Here is a 19,663-nt window from a genome sequence, read left to right on the forward strand (position 1 = left end):
TAATGAGAGTGTGAATGAAGGAATGACAGGAGGATGAGGAAGAGGAGGAGAGGTTAATATTGTGGGTGAGGAACTAATGAGAGAGGAGAATGAGGGCGGTACAATAGAGGGAAGGATTAAAGAGGAGGAGAGAAGGATGGATGATGCTGAACACTGAACAGCCAATTCAAGTAATGATGAGCAGCTTTGTGTGTTTTCTGTGTGTACTGTGTACGTGTCATCACTTACTTACGCCTGTAGATCGATGAAGTCACATCAGCCAACACACCACTGTTTCTGTTTTCCAGCGAGGCTGATCGCTGACGCTGATGTGGCGGCCCCTCAATCTTAATACCAACCCTGGATTAGTAACTAGCTTTTGGTGGTCAGCCAGTGCCGAAGCTGGCTGTTTTAGCTGCGTTTGTGGTCATGCACGCTGTTTTGGCTTCCGGATTATGACTGTCCACGACTAAAAATAGACACTAGCTAGCATGGGCTTAATTGGAAAACCAGTAGAGAGAGCAGGAAGGCACAGAGAAGGAACACCGAACTCGGCTGCTGCAACCATCGATAAGTCTGGACCGATGCTGCCACAGAGCAAGAAGAGATAGAAAGAAGAGAATGAGGGATGCACATGGAGTGAAACACAAAACCTTTAGTCACTCTGGCTTTTATGTTGTTATTCTCTTTCAAATTATCCAATAATGGTTGCAAACCCTGTACGTACTTTGCCTTTTTGTTTCGAAAGAAAAGACATGTGTGTAACTAAAGTACGGACAAGTGGGCCAACTCACCACAGTGTACTTCACTCCATGATTTGGTCACATGCGGCTCTCGACACAAACTGACTGCCAGGGGTAAAACTAATATTTAAACTCAATATTTCCTCAGCCCCTGCACAGAAAACCATTGTTCCTTTTGACTTTGGTGCTCTGCCAACAACTTTGCGCTTCATGTTGAAATCAAGTTTCACTTTGTGCACTCAAAAACTGAATTTGCCTAAAACATTGATTTCAAGTTCATTGTTATGGGTCACGTTTAATGCAAACTTTGTGTATCATGTTGAGTCAACGTGTACACATTGAATAACTAGATGTGTGATATATACAGGAGACAGACTAACAAGTTTAAATGTATTACTTTTATATTTAACACTTGAATAATTAACATGCATCATGTTTGTGTAGAAGTTTGCCTTAACTTTATCTGTAAAAGTTAAAAATAAACCAATGGGGTTCATTTATAAATCTGCATTACTTTAATTCAATCAGATGAAGTTCAGAAATGTATCGACATTGTATCGAACCTATGTGATAGAATTAGATGACAAGTGTACTTGATGTAATCAAAATACTTGCACTGTTTAGGTAAATTATTTTCTGAGCGTACCAATGTGGCTTGATTCACCAGGGCATGTATTCATTTATGTATTTATTTAATTTAGTGTTTCAAACTTTGAAAATATCTTTGCCTTCTCTAAGCAACAATATTCTTTAAGTGGTTCTCGCTTTGTAGTGAAAAAGTAAATCCTTCGCTAACCAGTCAAGATTTCTCACTTTGGAGTGTTTGCTTCCTGTTTCTTTTTGACAAAGATTTGGCAAAAGGGTGTCTTATTTTGGTGAAATGAAACATTCAACCGATAAAATGTGTATTTCCACACGTTCAGTCTAGTTGTGCTACAGCCTTGTGTAATCAGAGAAGATTTTTGCACAATCCATGATGACTGATTCTTTGGTCAGCATTAACCTTTCTGTGACCGCATCTATTGCGCAGGTTGAACTTTGCATCATGCTCCCTACCTGATTTTTTTGCTGATCATATTTTGGTTTAAACTCAGCTGAGAACGTCTGTGCAGCTCAGGCTGACTTCGTCCACGTTATATGAGAGTTTAATAATTAGACCGTGGCAATTACAGTGTTCTCCTCTGTATCCACATCTCTACATCAAACTTGATATCACAGGACAGACTTAAGTATCCGGAGATGAGCGAGATCTGCAGATAGAGGGAGAGAAAGAGGGAGAAACACAGAAACAGACAGAGAGGAAGAGGGAGGCAGACAGAGGAATAGGGACGCCAAGAGGGAGAGACATGAGGGAAGCAGACATGCTAGTGAAGAGAGGCGGGAGGCTGACAATTTAAATCACATCTTTCTGTCCTACTCCGTGCTCCGGGACAGAGTATGATTATTGACAGTCATACTTCCCTCCTTGGTTCCTTTCGCTGTTAGAGGAGTTTAACAGAAGTTAAATTAGAGATAAGCAGCATCAACCCAGACTTTTTACACAGCTTACAACAGCTTTGAGAAGCTTTTTTTCTTTACATGAAACAAGGTATGTAGCGGCTATTTGGGACGACAGATGATTCATAGTGAACTGAGATGATATTTGAAATACCTGCTTTTATTGCCACAAACATGGATGGACATGTTCTATTGTCTCATTTAAAATGTATGTTAGGGTTAGTAGAGGGGGAGTTAAGCGGGCAGTGACCACAGTTCAAGACTGCGTTTCAATATTTCTACCTGAGGAACTATGCGTTTTAACATTTGTAAACATGACATAACTGGACATTTTTCAGGAGACCTTGGGACAATTTACAGCAATGTTGGTGGCAAGGCCATATATTGTATTTTTTTCAGGAAGTCAGGACATTTCCTGCTGTGTTTGTAGCGACCAAAACAGGTTTGTCTTTAAGGCAAAACATGATCTTTTCCGAACTCTAACAAAGTGTTTTTTTGCTTAAACGTGGCTAGAGCATAAGCACAGCTTTGTCCCAACATCAAATCAACAGTTTATCCTTAAGAAACTTTGCAACATAAAATGTTAACTTTCAAACTATTATATCTTTTTGACATGCTTGTATTTTGCCAAATTGTTGTGTCGAATCTGATCATCAAACCTTCATGTGCAGCTCTCACCTACAGTGACCAGACAGAAGATGTGAAGATAATTTACATCCCATTGAAGCATTCATAATGTAACCACTTTTAATTTATATAACATGGAGAGAAAGAGAGTTGGACAGTTGTGCAAAGGAGACCTAATTCCTCTGTTAACCGGCTGTGCTTTCTGCCTGTGTGTGTGTCATGATAATCCTACTTTACTTTTTTAATTTGATTTTCAGAGAAGCTTAGAATATATTATAGGTTTAGATGAGTGTAAAAGGAATTAAGCGTCAGAAGACAGATGCTGTGCGTTGAAGAAGTCTCCGTGTAAGAAGAAGAAGAAGAGCACTAATGGCGATGATGTTGGTGGCCGTGCTGTACAGCCCGTGGTTGTGTTCTGAAGCAACGAGCAGCACATCCTCAGCCTCTCCGGCCCTCATTAATCTTATTAAGACCAATGGGAACTCAGGCTAATGGGAGCTGATTAGCCTGCTTCTGGCCGCCTGGCTGATTCACCTACGTGCACCCGTTTACGCGCACATGGCCTCAAACACACTAGCACACTGACAGAATCACGCTGACACACTCTCCCTCTCTCATGTGAGAATAAAAAGACGTCCACATAATATATATTCATGCATGAAAAGGTAGGGTTTGCCACAGAAAGTGAGGCAGAACGGAGACACAGTGCCTGTCAGAGTCATCATGTCGTCTCAAAGGTATTGAGGTTTAAATGCTACGTTTGCTCCTGTGTACTCACATAGTGCAGCTGGTCATGCTTCTAATGTCTTTTTTGTCTTTGCCAATGTTGCTCTGATTAATTACCATGATGTGAATATATAAAGTCAGAATTATTGGTGAGTTTAGGAATATACGGCTTTTCCACATATAAACTTTGGTATTTCACCTTGGTGCGGCGCCTGAGAGTGTTGTTGCTGTTCACATTCTGTGTGAAACCAAAAGTGAACTTTGATTTATTATTTTAAACTAAACCACAAACTTTTCTGAAACCTAACCAGGTGGTTTTGTTGCCGAAACGTAACCAGCTGCTGCTGAAAACTCAGAATATTTCTTTTAATATTTGAAAACATTAACTTTACTAAGATTTAAATTAAGATTCCCTATGTGGGACGTGACCTCCAGACAGCCACATTTAAGATTCTATGCAAGATCCTTTTGTCCTGCAGGATGTACTGAGCCGTTGTCCGTGTTATATTAAGGAATTCCTAAAGGCAGAAAACCTCTCATATCCATATACCATGCAGACTTTAATTTTTCATGCATATAGATGTAATACAAGTATGCAAACTATAGGAAAACAATATGATCAGTACACATTTTTAGAGATACCCATTGAATGGATTGGCATGACATTTTGTATAGATAAGCCAGTTCATTCTGCTCAGGGTATTAATCCTAATAATGTTGACGATCTGCTCCCTTTTCTCTGGGCCATCATGAGATCAACTTTTGTTGTTGTGCACTACTTTGTTTTATGACTAAATACCTGCAAAACCAATGAAGTCTTCCCATAAACCTCAGCTGTCCTTTTTGTTTTGTACAAATGACCAAATGTTACATGCTAACATCAAACTAAATTGAACATTAGCATGTTAGCATTCTCACTGTGAGCATTTGGGTATGCTAGCATTAGCGCTGAGAGTAGCCTAAAGCACTGCTATGCCAATGCATCTTCACAGATGTCCATGACTGTAGATTCCAGTCTCTTGATACAGTTTTCTTTCATAAAGGTGTAGTCATTTCTCTGGATGTTAGCAGCTTATGATTCAGTGGATGCGCCCTGACTCAATTGCAAAGAGCTGGAGCAAACCTTATTTTAACAAGGCATCATGTGGGCTATTTGAAGGGTGACGTGCTCTACAACAAAATAGGAAGATTCATAGACTTAAATGTAAAAAGAAAGTCCACATGTATAAAAGATATTAAATATTTGAAAATAATCTAAACAAACAAAATTAGTCACTATGGACTGATAGTTGCATTTTACAACTTAGTTTGTAGTGGTAAAATCCTGCATTGGTTCACCGCAACAACTGTGTCATTACAGAAAGTTTGACACCTTCAGGAGAGTCGCAAAATTGCACATAACCACAATCCTAGTGACAGACTTCTCTCACACCATGAGAGTCTCAATGATTTTGTGAAGTCTTACACTCTGAAGTCTAAACTTTTTTTTTAATTTGTTATCAAGATTCAAAGGTTTTATCTGCCACCACGTCACTTAAAGACTATGTGTGCAATGAAAACAATTATAAGGATTATAGTAAAAAACAAAAAAAAAAGATGAAAAGATAAACAGTATGTATATATATATATATATATATATATATATATATATATATATATATGCAGTGCATATATATGTATATATGTATATATATATATATATACAGTACATATATATATATGTTTTAAAATGTTAAAGTGTGTAGTGGGTTGTGTGGAGGTGGGCAAACTGTACAATAAACTCCAGTGCAAAGAATTCGATGTGTACAATCTGCTAGATGAAGCTGAGGATATATGGGGGTCAGAGATCAGAGTTCACCACCCTGATGGCGTAAGGAAAGAAGCTTTTGTCTCTGTGTGGTGGTCTACAGAGGCGCCTTCCTGAGCATTGAAGCTTCAGTAGTATATTGCTGCTGTTGATGAGGATCCTTCATAATCCTACTTGCTCTGGTTTCAGTGTGGATCTCTGAAGGGGCTCTACGGGCCTGAGCTGAGCAGACCCTAACCCCACAGCATCATCTTCTGGTCTGTAATAGTGTCTTTGTTGGTGTAAATAGCTGTAGGTTTGGAAATCTAGTTCATGGGGTTTCTGATCTTTTAGGCAAGACTGATTTGAAAAACAGTGTTGATGAATACATATAGTTTTGTTCTTTAAAAAATATTTCCTGTTTACATCATGTGACTCAGACTGACATCATCACACCTCTAGATCACGGACAGAGCATTATGGGATGCAAAAGTACCTGTTGGGCAGAGTGGAGGATGACCAGGGTTAGATTAAACACACACACACACTGGCCTGAGCCACATGGCATTGAGCGCTATGTCAGCTCGTGTTAGTGTCACTGTGTGTAGCGACATCGAGTGAACCCGCATATTGTTCTGCATTTGTGTGTGTGTGTGTGTGCCTCAGCTGATCTATTAGGTAGGTCAGGCATGATGATGGTGGTGGGCCAGCCCTGGTCTCTAATCAATTTTAAGCACACACACACACACACACACACACACACACACACACACACACACACACACACACACACACACACACACACACATTGGTATATACAGAATTAGAACAAGGGGAAATACCTGATAAACACAAAGCTAATCCATCATGTACAGTAGTGAAATCACGTTGTACACGAACATTACTTGGTTATTTTCCAGCTGTTATACAGTTAGCAACCTGTGACCTCCTGCACTCACTCTCACACTCTCAAATTGTGATTTCTGATATTAGACTTGCAAATAGAACTGACTTGACACTCTCTGAATATCTCACACCTGCCTACCTGATTACTTGTATTCTCTGACTTTGCTACTGTGTTAGAGTGACTTTAAATGGGTAAAATGTATAATGTATTTATAGTGTAATGTATATTGTGGTTGCTGTTTTCAAAAGATTACTTTTTTCTGGTTACTGTCGAAAAATTGATTATTCAGTCGTGGAGAAACTCATTTATTTAAGTAAAATTGACTTGAATGCTAATAGATTGGATTTAAAAGGGGCTATGTAGTTTTAGTGAAGAAATTCAAACTTGTTTAGGTGTCCAAGAACCTTCTGCTTTGGCGAATCTGTGGCTCAAGTTGTCTGAGTCATGTGGACCGAGCCACTGGAAACTACAGGTTACGAAGCACTATGGTGCTCGAGACACACCTGCACCTCCAGACTCATGAAGCTCCCCACTGACATTATGTGCTCTTCCGTCCAAACCTTAACCATTACAACTACATGCCTAACCTCAACACTGACCGTAAACTTAACCTAAGCCTTAAAAAACCTAAACTTTACCCTCTGAAGAATGAAGGACATGATGAAATGTTCTTGCGATGTCAGAATTAATATATCAAAATGGACAGTGTTTTGTCTTGCACCATTTGTCATGCATTTCTGCCCCACAATCTTTCTTTCAGTGTGTTAAACAGCAGCTGACATTTGTCACAGCCTCTCCTCGACATAAACAAAGACTGATGAGAAGAAGGGATAGAGGAGAAGTCAGAGGTTTTTCACTTCCTTCCGGCAAACAGCAAAGCAACTGAGAAGAACAAGAGGAAGATAAAAGTACACACGATCTTTATAGATAATCAGTGGATGAAGCAATATTGAGTATCTAAATTGCTTTTGAGCCACATGATCAAGCACAAATAACACATGTTACAATTTAGTGATTTTGGCTTTTGATTCAAGCAGTTTTGTCTTATGAGAGGACCAAATGCACACGGTTTATAGCAAAATTAATATCAATTTGTGGTCATACACAACTTTTGTACGGTTGAAATACAAGAAATGATGCTGCATAATTTATGTGGAAAATCAGGACTAGTTTTCTGTCTTAGAAGCTGCTCACCATCACAAGGGAGACAAATTAACCCACCCGCATCAGCAGGGGTTCAAGCTGCTGGTTCCTTACCTTTTTTTTTTTTTTATCGTTGCCATTTTGTAAGATGGTCTGTGAGGCAACTGAAGAGCACATTGCATTGGAGATTGAGGGAAAATAACCGCTGTCTAAAAAGTATTAAAACCACTCTCTGTTTCAGCTTCCTGTTGTAATGGAATAGTTCAACATTTTGAGAAATATGCTTTGCTTTCCTGAGCTGGCGATAGCATCTAACTTTTAGTAATAAAATGAGACGTTCACATTTCCCACACTATCAAAGTATTCCTTTGATAAAATGATAAACCTTCAGACCCACAGGTGCCAGCAGAATGAGGGAGTGTTGACTGGCTAACATCTCATTGAGTCAATCTGATGTGAAGAGGATTAGTCGTCAGCTGTTTCCTAACATTGTTGTTTTGGGTCTCATTACCTTTTGCATTCAGACAGCTATGGACACATAAGCAAGCAGTGCCTCTGAGTATTCATGCTGTTACCAGTATTTTCTAAATGCCACATCACTGTAGTATCCACGGAAGAGAATTGAAAAAATGAGTCCAAATCAGACGGATACAATCACATTCAGATAATTAATTAGGTGGTCATTTGTGGTGGGACAGTGTAAAAAATGAACTTGTTAGTATAACTGCAAAGATTCACACAACATAATGTGGCACTCGCAGAGTACAGCCAACTTGCCACTGCTGTCACCAGTTTCTCTTACTGGAGAAATAAATTGTAAACCGTTTTACAGCCTGATGCAGTGTGTCCAGCACAGAAACTGCACAGACAGCTGCTATATAAGTCAACCTGACTGACCCGTTGTGAAGTTTATCATGTTCTTTTTTACGATGCCCCCCCCCTTCTAACCCCATTTCTGTCCATATTCCTTTTCTTGTTCTCCATTGCCTTTTTACTCTTGTATCCTTCATTCCCTTCACTTGCTGTCTCCTTCTTCCTTCTCCTGCTCTTCTACTCGTATTTTTATTTCTGTGCCCCTTCTGTAATCTGGTTACTGTAATCTTTTACTTCATCAAATGAGTGGCTGCAGTTTTACAGCCAAGGTCAAAAGCAACAAAAGATTTTTGATAATGGATGGCATCATTTCAGACCTTCACAAAGTCTACATTTTCCCCTAGAGAAAGAAATATTTGGTCAGGGTTTTTATGGCAGCTGAAAAAGTTGTAATGTCTCAAGGCTTTACTTTTTTTATTATACACCCTTGAAATGTTGCAGATATAATGGAAATGTTGTCTTTAGATAAGATTATGGCTTCTCTGGGGTCTACATATTTGCATTTTTAAAGATTTTGTGTAACAGCTGTGTGCGTTTAATGTTCTGTTGTTCACGAGCTTCAGTGAATGATTTCACGACAGTTCAGAGGTGCCATCATTTGTTTTGATATTGCTTGAGCAGTCTGTTTTGTTGGAACACCTTTTTCACAAATGCTGTGTGTTTTACAGTGTAATTGCTCTCTGTTACACACTCATTTGGCTTCGACCACCTAATGCTAATTGTGTTGACACATCATGCTTTAAAATGACTAGTACGAACAGTGTCTAACCGTTGACTGTCAACAAAATATACAATTGATTACTGGCTTTTGAATTCGCTGCAGTGTATTTATTAACAGCAGTTTGTGGTTTTTAAAATTAAAACTTGATTGAATCAGGAGAGCAAAATTATTCAATGAGGGGAAATCACTGATGCAGCAGTGTGTTACTCTGACTCATCATATGATAATTGACACACACACAAATTATCATCTAGTGGGATATCTTTACATGTCATGAACACAACTCGCAAGCTCAGTTGAAGCCTGATTTTTGATTCACCTCTGCCAGATACAATCAAACTGAACTCTTGAACCTCAGAAACAACTTATTGTAAAACCAGGCATTTATGTATTCAGATAATAATTGTGTTGAACAGTTTAGGAGATGTTCCCAGTCTGTTGTGATTGTGGTTAAACCAGGCTAAAAGGTCATCATTAAAGCCATCAGAATAGAGGGGATGAAGCTGAATGACATTGTAGCAGAGCCTTGAACGTCTTTATATTCACTGCACATCTGTTTTTAACCCACACCGTGATTGACTACTCCTCTTGACTGAAAACCTGCTCCGCAGTCTCCGTACATCCGAAAACATCATCTAGGACATTTTGTCCGTCCTCTGTACAGAGACTGCTCTCTCTCTCTCTTGGCCAAAATGTCTTGTCCAGCTCCCAAAACAGGGGATTTAGGGAGCTTACAGGATGCACTGCCGCTCCTTAAATCAATTAAGCTGCTTCGTTTTGTCACTGCTTTGTGTGCCTGTATGGCGCTTTGGTTAGTTGACAGGAAACACGTCTTAAAGCCCGGGAAGGTAAAGGTTCAAGGGAAAGGAGGACAAACGCATGTGGTCCTCCTGCCTTCACTACAAAGGTAGCCAGTGGCATTTGAAAGCTGTAGAAAACATGAATGTAAAATGATTCCGTACTGTCTCTGAAAGGATCTCGAATGGCCTTTGACCTGCGGTTGAATGAAGCATAACTGTGAGGCAAAGGTAAAGGTAAACACAGCCCACAGCATGTTATATGTTGGCCCCTTTGAGGCTTAAAATCACCAGACACAAGAAGGATTTTAAAAAGGTACTGAGACCCTGGATTGTAAATAACACTGTACTGGAACCTACTTTTAAGCATTATTCTCAGATTTGAAGGCATGTGATTGATGCAAAAGATGTACAATGTTTTATTTTGAAAGTTTTCACTGATGCAGGCAGACCATTTGTCTGACTGAGGACTGCTGTACCAGAGGTAGTTGTCTTAAGTATCCCAAGCTCAAGTCTCATTCTCTGCCCACACATGAAACAAGCCTGATTTCCATGGCAACGTTATCCCTATCACAGCTGTACTACAAGCGCAGAAGGAGATCACTATCACGCACTGGTGCAGTGTTCTTCACTCCGCTCGGACACAGGGAACAAGAAGAACCAAAAACTTGAACTGTTTCTGTTCAGCTTTTGGGAAGCAGTTTACATGAAACAACACAAACAGCTCTCTGACTCGCCAGAATACATCAGTGCTGCCATCGCATTTCCTGGTCTCCTCGCTCCCCGCTTCTTACAGAACAAAGGGTGGTCTAGAGAAGAGGGTTGAAGGGGTTCAGGTGCCACTTGTCGTCACTCTCTCCCCCTCCTGGTCAGCACTCGACCCCACTGTAATGCTGTCACAGAAACAGCTCCAGAGCTGCGCCACATGTTACTCTCACACTCACTTTCTTTCCAGGAACAATACAACAGACTGATATGTATTATGTAATATTGTGACATCATGCCACCATGCTATGTGTATTACAGATATCATGAATGAATGTAATAGGTCAGAGGACAAGTGCTTTCTTCTGTTTAGATGGGGAATTTAAATGAGCACAGCATTTGCTAAAACTTGTTTCAGTCATGACCCCCAGAAAAAACAGGCTGGTGTTTGTCAATTTTGGCTGTAACTGTTTTATTTAGAGATATATGGTTGAACACAGTGGACGGACCTGTCAGATGTTTCCCCACCAGTATCTTTACAATCTGCTCAACAGCGACATCCTGGACTAACTGCTAGTTTTAGGTCCTCTTTAATCTGTGGCCCTGAGGCTAGTTATTGTAAGCAAATGCAATTGGTTTTATGTCACTGATACATGAAATGTAATGTTAAAACAATTCTAGAATATTTTGAAATAATATTATAATATTTTAAAACTAGCTGGGCTACACTTAAGCCATAATTCAGTCCTTTCACATGTGAAGCAGCTGCAGAGACGGGGTTGTTTTAACAGTAATGCACTTATGCACCTCTGAAATCTGCTGTCTGCCGCACTTGTTCTGGCAATGTTGATTCATGTGTTTTTTAAAAAAAATTTCTTTTCTTTTTGATTTGGTGGTTGAAAAAATATCTTTTGTCTTCAAAATCACAAGCGTGTCTTAAAACACAGGGACCTGCTAATACTTATGTTACATTAAATGATGATATTCAGGCTCAAAGTAATGACAGCACAGTGTGAACTCGCTGCTGGATGAGTGCATAAACACATTTTTCAAATCTGTTATTTTTTTTCTCCCTCTGATGATTTTGATTTTGGACACCTGACAGATTTGTTCAGCACTTAAGCTTCGGTTTGCATTGTTTCTACAGTGTGTTTGCGTTTCTGTGTGTGGGCCTGTGTGTGTTCATTCAGCATGTAACATCATGTGCCATTTGTTGTATCCATTGTCTCGCAGTAATCTCCATTCTTCAGACACAGCCCTGTTGATTATCAGCCTAACTCCCAGGTCACAACCTGAATGCGGTTGACTGAACCACCCACCTACACACACACATCTACACACACACAGACACGCACACACACTTTGTCAGCTGTTCTCTAGGCAGAGGAGCGGACATTTCACACCTTTGTCAACAACAGGATGATGGAACAAGAATGTTAGATTGGATGGAGGCAGGTGTGTGTTCGTGTGTGCTTCTCGAAGGCTCTTATCAGTGTGAAGCTGCTCTGAGTCATGACGCTTGTTGGCCTTAACGGGTCATCGCCCAGCTACTGTAATGGCACACCACTCAGCTTGCACCAGTTAACAATTAGAAGCAAGACAGAGAAGCAAGAAGACACGAGCATCGTAGGAAAGCATTATTTACTGTTCACAGCTGCAGAGATGTTCATCTTAAGCATCCTGGCTGTTGCCCATGGCATGATTTTTGCACGTTTTGGCACATATAATAAAATCAGGAATATTTAACATTTTTACTTCATATAATGATTAATTGTCACATTCATCATAGCCAGTTGTAGGGCTGCGTCTAATTTTCATGATAAATTGATTGTTTAGTCTTTAAAGCTGCAATATTTACAAATTTTAGTTTAATTTATAAAGTTTTGATGTTATGACATCCATGCTTTGTGTTGCAGAGATATCTACTGAAGTTAGCACGCTAACCAGTTAGCCCCACTAGCCTGTTCCAGTGCAACATTCCTATGCTAGTGTTGTAAACCAACACTCCTGCAGTGCTACGAGCACTAGATCCACAGCCAACTGAGCTAACTAGCTAACGGCAGCTGTTAAGCAGTGACTCTGGTTTATAGTTTATTAAGTACTTTTCTTTTGATCAGCTAATTAATTACTTGACTGATTGTTAAAAGTCTTAAGTCATAATTGTTTAACCACACAATAATAATAATAATAATAATAATAATAATAATAATAAATTAACTTGTTGAGAGTGTAGCCATGCTAGCGGCTCTTTTATTTCAAACTTTGGTCTCGGTGTGATTAGTGATTTGAGCCAAGTATGCGAACAGCTGAGTTTGATGGGAATATCAAGAGGTTTGCAAGCATTTAAATCAAGGTATTGGACAAATTTAAATTTTGATCTGATGATGTTGGTCATAAAAACTCATCAAAACTCATTTCTATTACTGTTTGCCCTGTGGGGGACATGGACCAATGTCTCACTACAAAAACCACATACATTTCAGCCTCGTGATGGGCTAAAGAATTCAACCTCTTGGCGAAGTTTCATGGCATCCATCTTGCAGTTGCTGCTGGCATGACTAAAAATATGTGCACACTTGATGTTTGTTTTGACGGATTATACAGCTCAAGCATGGTTAAAGAGCCAGCAGTCTGTTTTTACAGAAATAAATGAGAGCCAGTGGCTGCCAGAAAAGAAGAAGAGATATGATGAATAGCAATAGATTACCATGCCATCTAAAGAGCTAAAATGTTTTAACAGTAGCTGGTGTTTAAGTACACGTCCAAACTGTTGCTGTGTCTAAGTCGCATTGCCAAGAGCGTTCATAATCCCTGTGTGAAACTGTCTGCCTGGTTGGCTTGCTGCCTCTCAGAAAGTGTGTGTGTACTTCTGCGGGTTTCTCATGTGGGTGTGAAGTCTGAGCGCGCGTGTTACTGTTGTCGTCTTTTGCATTGTGCATTTGTGTCGGTGTGGGCCTGCATGCCTGCCGTCCGTGTGCACTTTGTGTGTTTGCGTCCTTTATATCTACAAGAGAAGTGCTCAGCTTAATGGGCCTTAAAACCTGCCGACTCACTAACCTTTTGCAATGAGAGATACGGTCGTAGAGAAGGAGAGAGAGAGAGAGTTTGTGTGTGGGAGAGATGGAAAGAGAGAGAGAAAGAGAAAGGGAGAGAAGAGTGAGATATGTAGGAGAGTGAAAGGTGTTTCTGCAAGATAGAAAGAAAGTGGAGGTGAGAAAGTGAAATAATGTGTAAGCACAATAAATAGATGTGAGTGGAAATGTCCAAATTAGGCAACCTGTTTCCATTACCAGACACCTTGTCACCATGGAAACGGGCTGATGAGGCAGCAGGATACAGTATGACTGAAGAATTTTTTACCTTTGAGATTCGTCAAGATGAAATATATTTTTGGTGCTTAAGTGGCCACTGCTTTGGTGTTTCTGCACTACATTTCCCAGAGATCATCTGTCAATCAAACAGCGTCGGTAATACTTTGTAATCACTGACCTCCAGTTTTGTTTTGAGGAGGCTCTGTTCATTCACTGTTCTTCTTTTTATTCCATGCTACTGAGTAAAAGGCATCACTTCCTTTGCTGTGCTTATGAGGGTCACTGGAATGCACCATCATGTGGTCCAAAGCATGTGGCAATAATTTCATTCAGGTCCTGTTTACACCCACATCCCTCCATAAAAGACCAGAGTTATGTGATTCACAATGCAGCTGGATGAAACCTTGAGCTCTGAAAAGAAAAGTTTTAGAAAATGAGGAATCAAATTCTTGTACGAGGTTTACATGTTTTTTTCTATTTCACTGGGAATGCTTACGTAAACATACATCATTTTCGGTAAGAAACCATGAAAATGACATATTTTGCGTCCTTCCAGCATCAGTGAAAAATGATTCACCCTGAATAAAGACAAATCTTAACCTTGCAGAATTGCACAGTATGTGAATATATTCAACAGCAGTATATGTTCAACTGGATTTTGATGAAAAAGTGTCTCCATGTCTCCAAAAATCAAATCTGTTTCCTGATAATCACTTCTTGAAAAATCCTTAAAGACCTATAATCATTTGAATTGAAATGCACATGCTTGAATGGACACAGATGACAATAACACATGTTCAGTTAAAAGAAATTTTGCATGTAGATATTTATTTGGATCTAAAGTCTCCAGGACCAAACCGGGAATAAAGCTCTGACTCACGAACTGGGACATGATGACACACACAAACTTACATTTAGTCCACCCACTCATTAGGTTCACTTCCTTCCCTGTGTGTAGATTTCGGATCTGATAAATTCATCATTCATCCCTCCCTCCCTCTCTTTTGCACCATCTCATATCTGTGTCACTATTAAAACTGTATTAAAGAATCCTGCTGATGTTCTTGCTACATCACTCATTTCTATTAGACAAATTAAGAGTGTAATAACTGTATTATACATAGAGATACATGCAAACATTTTGGCATAAGCTCACAAATATTTGTGTCAGCAGTAGATAGTAGAATTTATATATAATTGTCACAGAGAGGACAATTTAATTTACCAATGCAGACTATTCTATTTGAATATATATGTTGATTTTTATGTTACCTTGCAATGTTTGACAAGCAAATTAATCCATATTTTTGTTCTCATTTGCTCAGGCTTGAGTTCAAAACATGTTGCACTTTTTTTTAAAACAGTTTGTATTTTCAGTGGCCAGTATTTTATTTCTTTTTTTTGTTCAGAATTTCAGTCAGCTGGTCTTCTAGAGCCAATATGCATCAAATCTCAGCTTGCAGGCGACATCTTGAAAGTGCCAAACAATACTTAAGTTTTACATTACATTGAGGTTTTTGCAACAGGACTGGATTGGCGTTGAAACTGTGTGTATGGAGGCAAACTATTGTGTTAGGATGTCGCCATACATAACAGCAATGCTGTGAATCCGATCAAAGTCAAGTCAAAGATATTTTTTTGCTTGCTTTGACAGAAAAAGAAACCAGTTGCCATGCCAACTGTTGTGGTAACCAGGGAAAATGTTATCTTAGTTGCTGTTCCTCATACCTGTTTGCCTCATCGCCTCGTATTTAGGAACCCGCTGTGCACACAGTGAGTTTGTCTGATAAAGTTTAGGCAAACTAATAAACTTTCGCTCTTCTTTTCTCCCCCTTCCCCCCTCCTGGTATTCTCCCTTCCTTTCCCTCTGTGCAGGAAACAGTAGAATATGCCTTCCTGATCATTTTCACGATAGAGACATTTATGAAGATTATTGCTTACGGCCTGGTCATGCACCAAAACTCCTACGTCAGGAACGGCTGGAACATGCTGGACTTTGTCATCGTCATAGTGGGGTGAGTTCAGATGGGATAATTTGTACGTGCAAACACACACAGTCAAAGGCAGAAATACACACAATCAAACACACACAGACACACACAAACAAACATTCATGCATTGCAAAAGCATCTTAACTCGTATTGTGTGGATCACCAGCATTATTCTCATTATGTCCAGTTAAGATGACAGTGATGTTTCTACACACATGGTTGCACAAACACACACACACACACACACACACACACACAGACACACACACACACAGACACACACACACACACACACACACACACACACGCACACACACACAGCCTTGTTGAGAGTGTTGGTTTATCAGTAGACCACCTGGTGCCAGTAGGACTTCAATGTAAACTGTGATGAGCGGTGAAACACTAAAGGTAAATACACACAGACGTAAAGGACACACACAATAAAGCATGTATATAAGCACACACAGGTGCAGCACAAAGAGGACAAAAGGCTTTGTTCTTTGCTTTCTGTCTTATTTGGCTTTATCTTCTCTGCTCTGTTTTCATGACATCACTGTCACCACTCTCCCTCCTACTCAAACCTCTGCCTCCCTCTCTCTTTGCCTCTCTCCAGGTTGTTCAGTGTGGTTCTGGAGATGATAACCAAAGACGCTGACTCTGGCAGCCAGTCTGGAGGCAAACCCGGGGGGTTTGATGTCAAGGCCCTCCGAGCCTTTCGCGTGCTACGACCCCTTCGCCTTGTCTCTGGAGTCCCCAGTGAGTTAACGCACAGCCCTCAGCTCACTAGTCCTCACTTAAAGCCCTGCACACACATCCAAGTGTTTTTAGGCTGTCCAGACCTTTAATCAGGTTGTAGTTGGGATAGCTCTGATCTCGAGGTAGAAGCCTTCAAGATAAAAACACTGGAGATTCAGTCAGCCACAGTGTGTACACAACCACACAGTCTTGAGTCAGATCTCATCAGGCAACACAAGTGAAAAAACCTGCATGAGAGAAGTATTGGTGGCTCCATATGTGAAGTAGCCTGTAATCTGGCACAGCACGGGCATCGCGTTAGCCAGTTGGTAATGCTTTGTATCAGACATACCAAACAGACAAGAGAGGCAAAATGTGAGTGATTGTACAGTAAATCTGTTGAATGGCGACATTTGTCCTGTGAGCAGAAAAGTGAAAAAACCTACACTGAAACTTCCTTTGGACAAAGAAGGCAATTCAATGCGGAATCTGCTTCTCTTTGTCATTGCTCGTGCTTTGTGATTTACCATTGGCTGATAACTGGTGCAATTTTTGGTCTCTTTGCGCTATTACTACTGACTATTCTATGTTTACATTCTTAAATGTCACATTTTTAAAGACATTTGATTACGGAGTCTCATTCCTAACTCGTCAAATAGTGACTCTTTGGGATCAATAGCGCTTTCAATAGCGTGGAGAGTGCTTGGCTTTTCCATAAAACCCATCAGCAAAACACGAAAAAAGGTCTAACTGTATTGCATTAAGACTACAGTATCTCAATATCTCTTCCCCTTCCATAATGAATTTGTCTCTTGTCGACCCTTAATGACTCACTTACTGATTGAATTTGCTTATTAACTTTGGTGTGACATTACCGATCACACAAGCTTATTGTTGGACTTGTAATGTGTAATCATAAGGTGAGAAATAGTTTAAGTGTAATTTAATCTCACAATACCACTGACCACAATAAGTAGCATACCAAAGAAATGCAATAGTGAACTTGCTCCAATCATGATTTTGATTCTCAGTTTCAGACCAGAGTAAGTTGTTTTCGGACCACGTTTGGGCAAATAAAACAGCACTAGCCACACTAGTCACTGGTTGACTTGAACATGTCAGGGTTTTCGACTAACGCTATTGTAATCTACCGAAGAGAGTATTGTACTTGGTAGGAGAAGGCATTGCAGGAATTATGCAGCAGAATATGCAACAATATGCTCGTTACCAGCAGGCTCCATCCATGTGACGTGGAGGGGGAGACAAGCCAATATTATATTTTTTATTGGGACAATCAAGCAAAACTGTTTGCAAAATATGAACATGGCTTGTGGAGAGAAAATGCTTCAGTCATTGTAAGGTGGACTTAATGGATGAATGAGCAATGTGTATGCTTTAGTGTTACGGAGCAAAATGTCAAATCAAACCAAAACCTGAAGAAGTGGAGCCTCGGAGAGAGAAGGACCATGAGGGGGGCTGGCATTTATTACCTTAGTGGAGGCCACATTAGGTTAACAACCCTACCTGACTAAAGGCTCCTTCAAAAGAAGACAGGTTAGTCAATGCGGGCAGAAAAGGAGGCATCTTAACACCGGTCTCACAGAAGACATTTTGACATATCACAGTAGGAAAAGCAAAGGTGTGAATAATAAAATGATTGATGGCTGACCCATGTGGCTGCCTCGGTGTCAGGGTCCTGGTATTGTGCATGCTGGTGTCATGGCTTACGAGAACATTTGAATAGCCAGAGCCACCGTTAATGTTTTTAGTACCACCTGTGCTTTTCCTGCTACGACAAATCAAAATGTCTGCTGCAAAATCTGCTGTGAACGTTTGATGGACAAATTAAAAGCAACTAAAATGTTTTTGATATGATAATACTAAGGCAAACTTTCTGGCCTCTGGGTTTACTGCCTAGTCAGTAGCCCACAAATACGTGGGGTAGACTTTCTCTGGCGGGATGCGCAGAGGGCAGACAAGAGTACCAGCAGCTTGTGGAAAATGTTGGTACACAAGAAAGAAGTCAGAGGATGTATGAAGTACCGATACTGAGACCTGGTGAGTACTGGCCCACTTCAAGCACTGGTACTGACACCTGGTCACCGTAATGGCTTACTGGAACATTTAGGTAATTTTATCATACATTATTAATGATATTAGCCACCCATGTGCATTTACTGCTTTTCCAAATCGAAAACAAAAACCATAAGGCTTTTATCTGAATGATTTCAGCCTCTAAAGACTGAAGAATCAAACTGACCATTTCTTGTAACATTCACAATACAAAAGTTTTTTAACCCCAAAGCATCAGTAATTAATGACTCAGGAATGAGACTACATGAGAGGATTGGGAGAATAACCTAAAGATAAATCAATATCACATCTGTATGATCACCCTGTGATACAAACATGCCGCTTCCGTTGCCATGGCAACGCATTGTTCACAGGTCTCACAGGGGAAAAGGACCTCTGGGAAAAACGGAGTTGAGAGTTTTTTGCTCTGGATTAACATTTGTCTTTGTAGGGTGGTGTATGCAGTTTAATTAAGCTGTGATTTCAGCTTGTTTACTGATGTCACAGAGACCGGTTTGTTTGCTTTCATGCCTAGTCATGTCATGATGGAGCTTCGACATTTATAGATAATGCCATTATGACAGCTGATAAATTGGATAGATTGCATTTGTTTGTCTGTGTGTGTGTGTGTGCGTGTAAAAAACTTCTACTCTACATTATACAAAAAAGGGTTGCCACCTCTCAGCTGAATAGACATCAACTGAACTCTGGCTGGCCTGCTACTTTTGTTGGAGCTGAAACGATTAGCTGAATTGATCAGTTGTCAGTCGAACAAGGAAATCTGCAGCTGTTTGGTAACTTACTAATAATAATAGTTTAAAAAACAGCCATAGAATATCGCAGTTGTTGCATTTGTTGCTTTTGTTGCTTTTAGTCTTTTGTGATTATGTCTTTATATTTTGGGCTGCTGCTTGGACATAGAAAGCAATACAGGGATGTCACTATGGGCTTTAGGGGTTGTGAAGAGCATTTTTCACTAATCCTGGGGTTTAATTGGCCAGATAATTTAATTGGTAAAGGAGGGGAGACATTTTTGCGAGGCGGTTGAG

General features: G+C 40.0%; 1 protein-coding gene across 1 annotated transcript in view; it reads left to right on the forward strand.

Annotated features, from left to right (window-relative positions):
* The window catches only part of cacna1db (calcium channel, voltage-dependent, L type, alpha 1D subunit, b), a 95,783-nt gene that overhangs the window by 23,428 nt on the left and 52,692 nt on the right, over nucleotides 1-19,663 (forward strand). Inside the window, exons 4-5 of the mRNA XM_030423347.1 lie at nucleotides 15,691-15,830; nucleotides 16,420-16,562. Coding sequence (XP_030279207.1) covers nucleotides 15,691-15,830; nucleotides 16,420-16,562 — 283 coding nt within the window. The remainder of the gene's footprint in view (nucleotides 1-15,690; nucleotides 15,831-16,419; nucleotides 16,563-19,663) is intronic.

The sequence above is a fragment of the Sparus aurata genome, chromosome 7, assembly GCF_900880675.1.
Source record: "Sparus aurata chromosome 7, fSpaAur1.1, whole genome shotgun sequence".
NCBI classification, from domain to species: domain Eukaryota; kingdom Metazoa; phylum Chordata; class Actinopteri; order Spariformes; family Sparidae; genus Sparus; species Sparus aurata.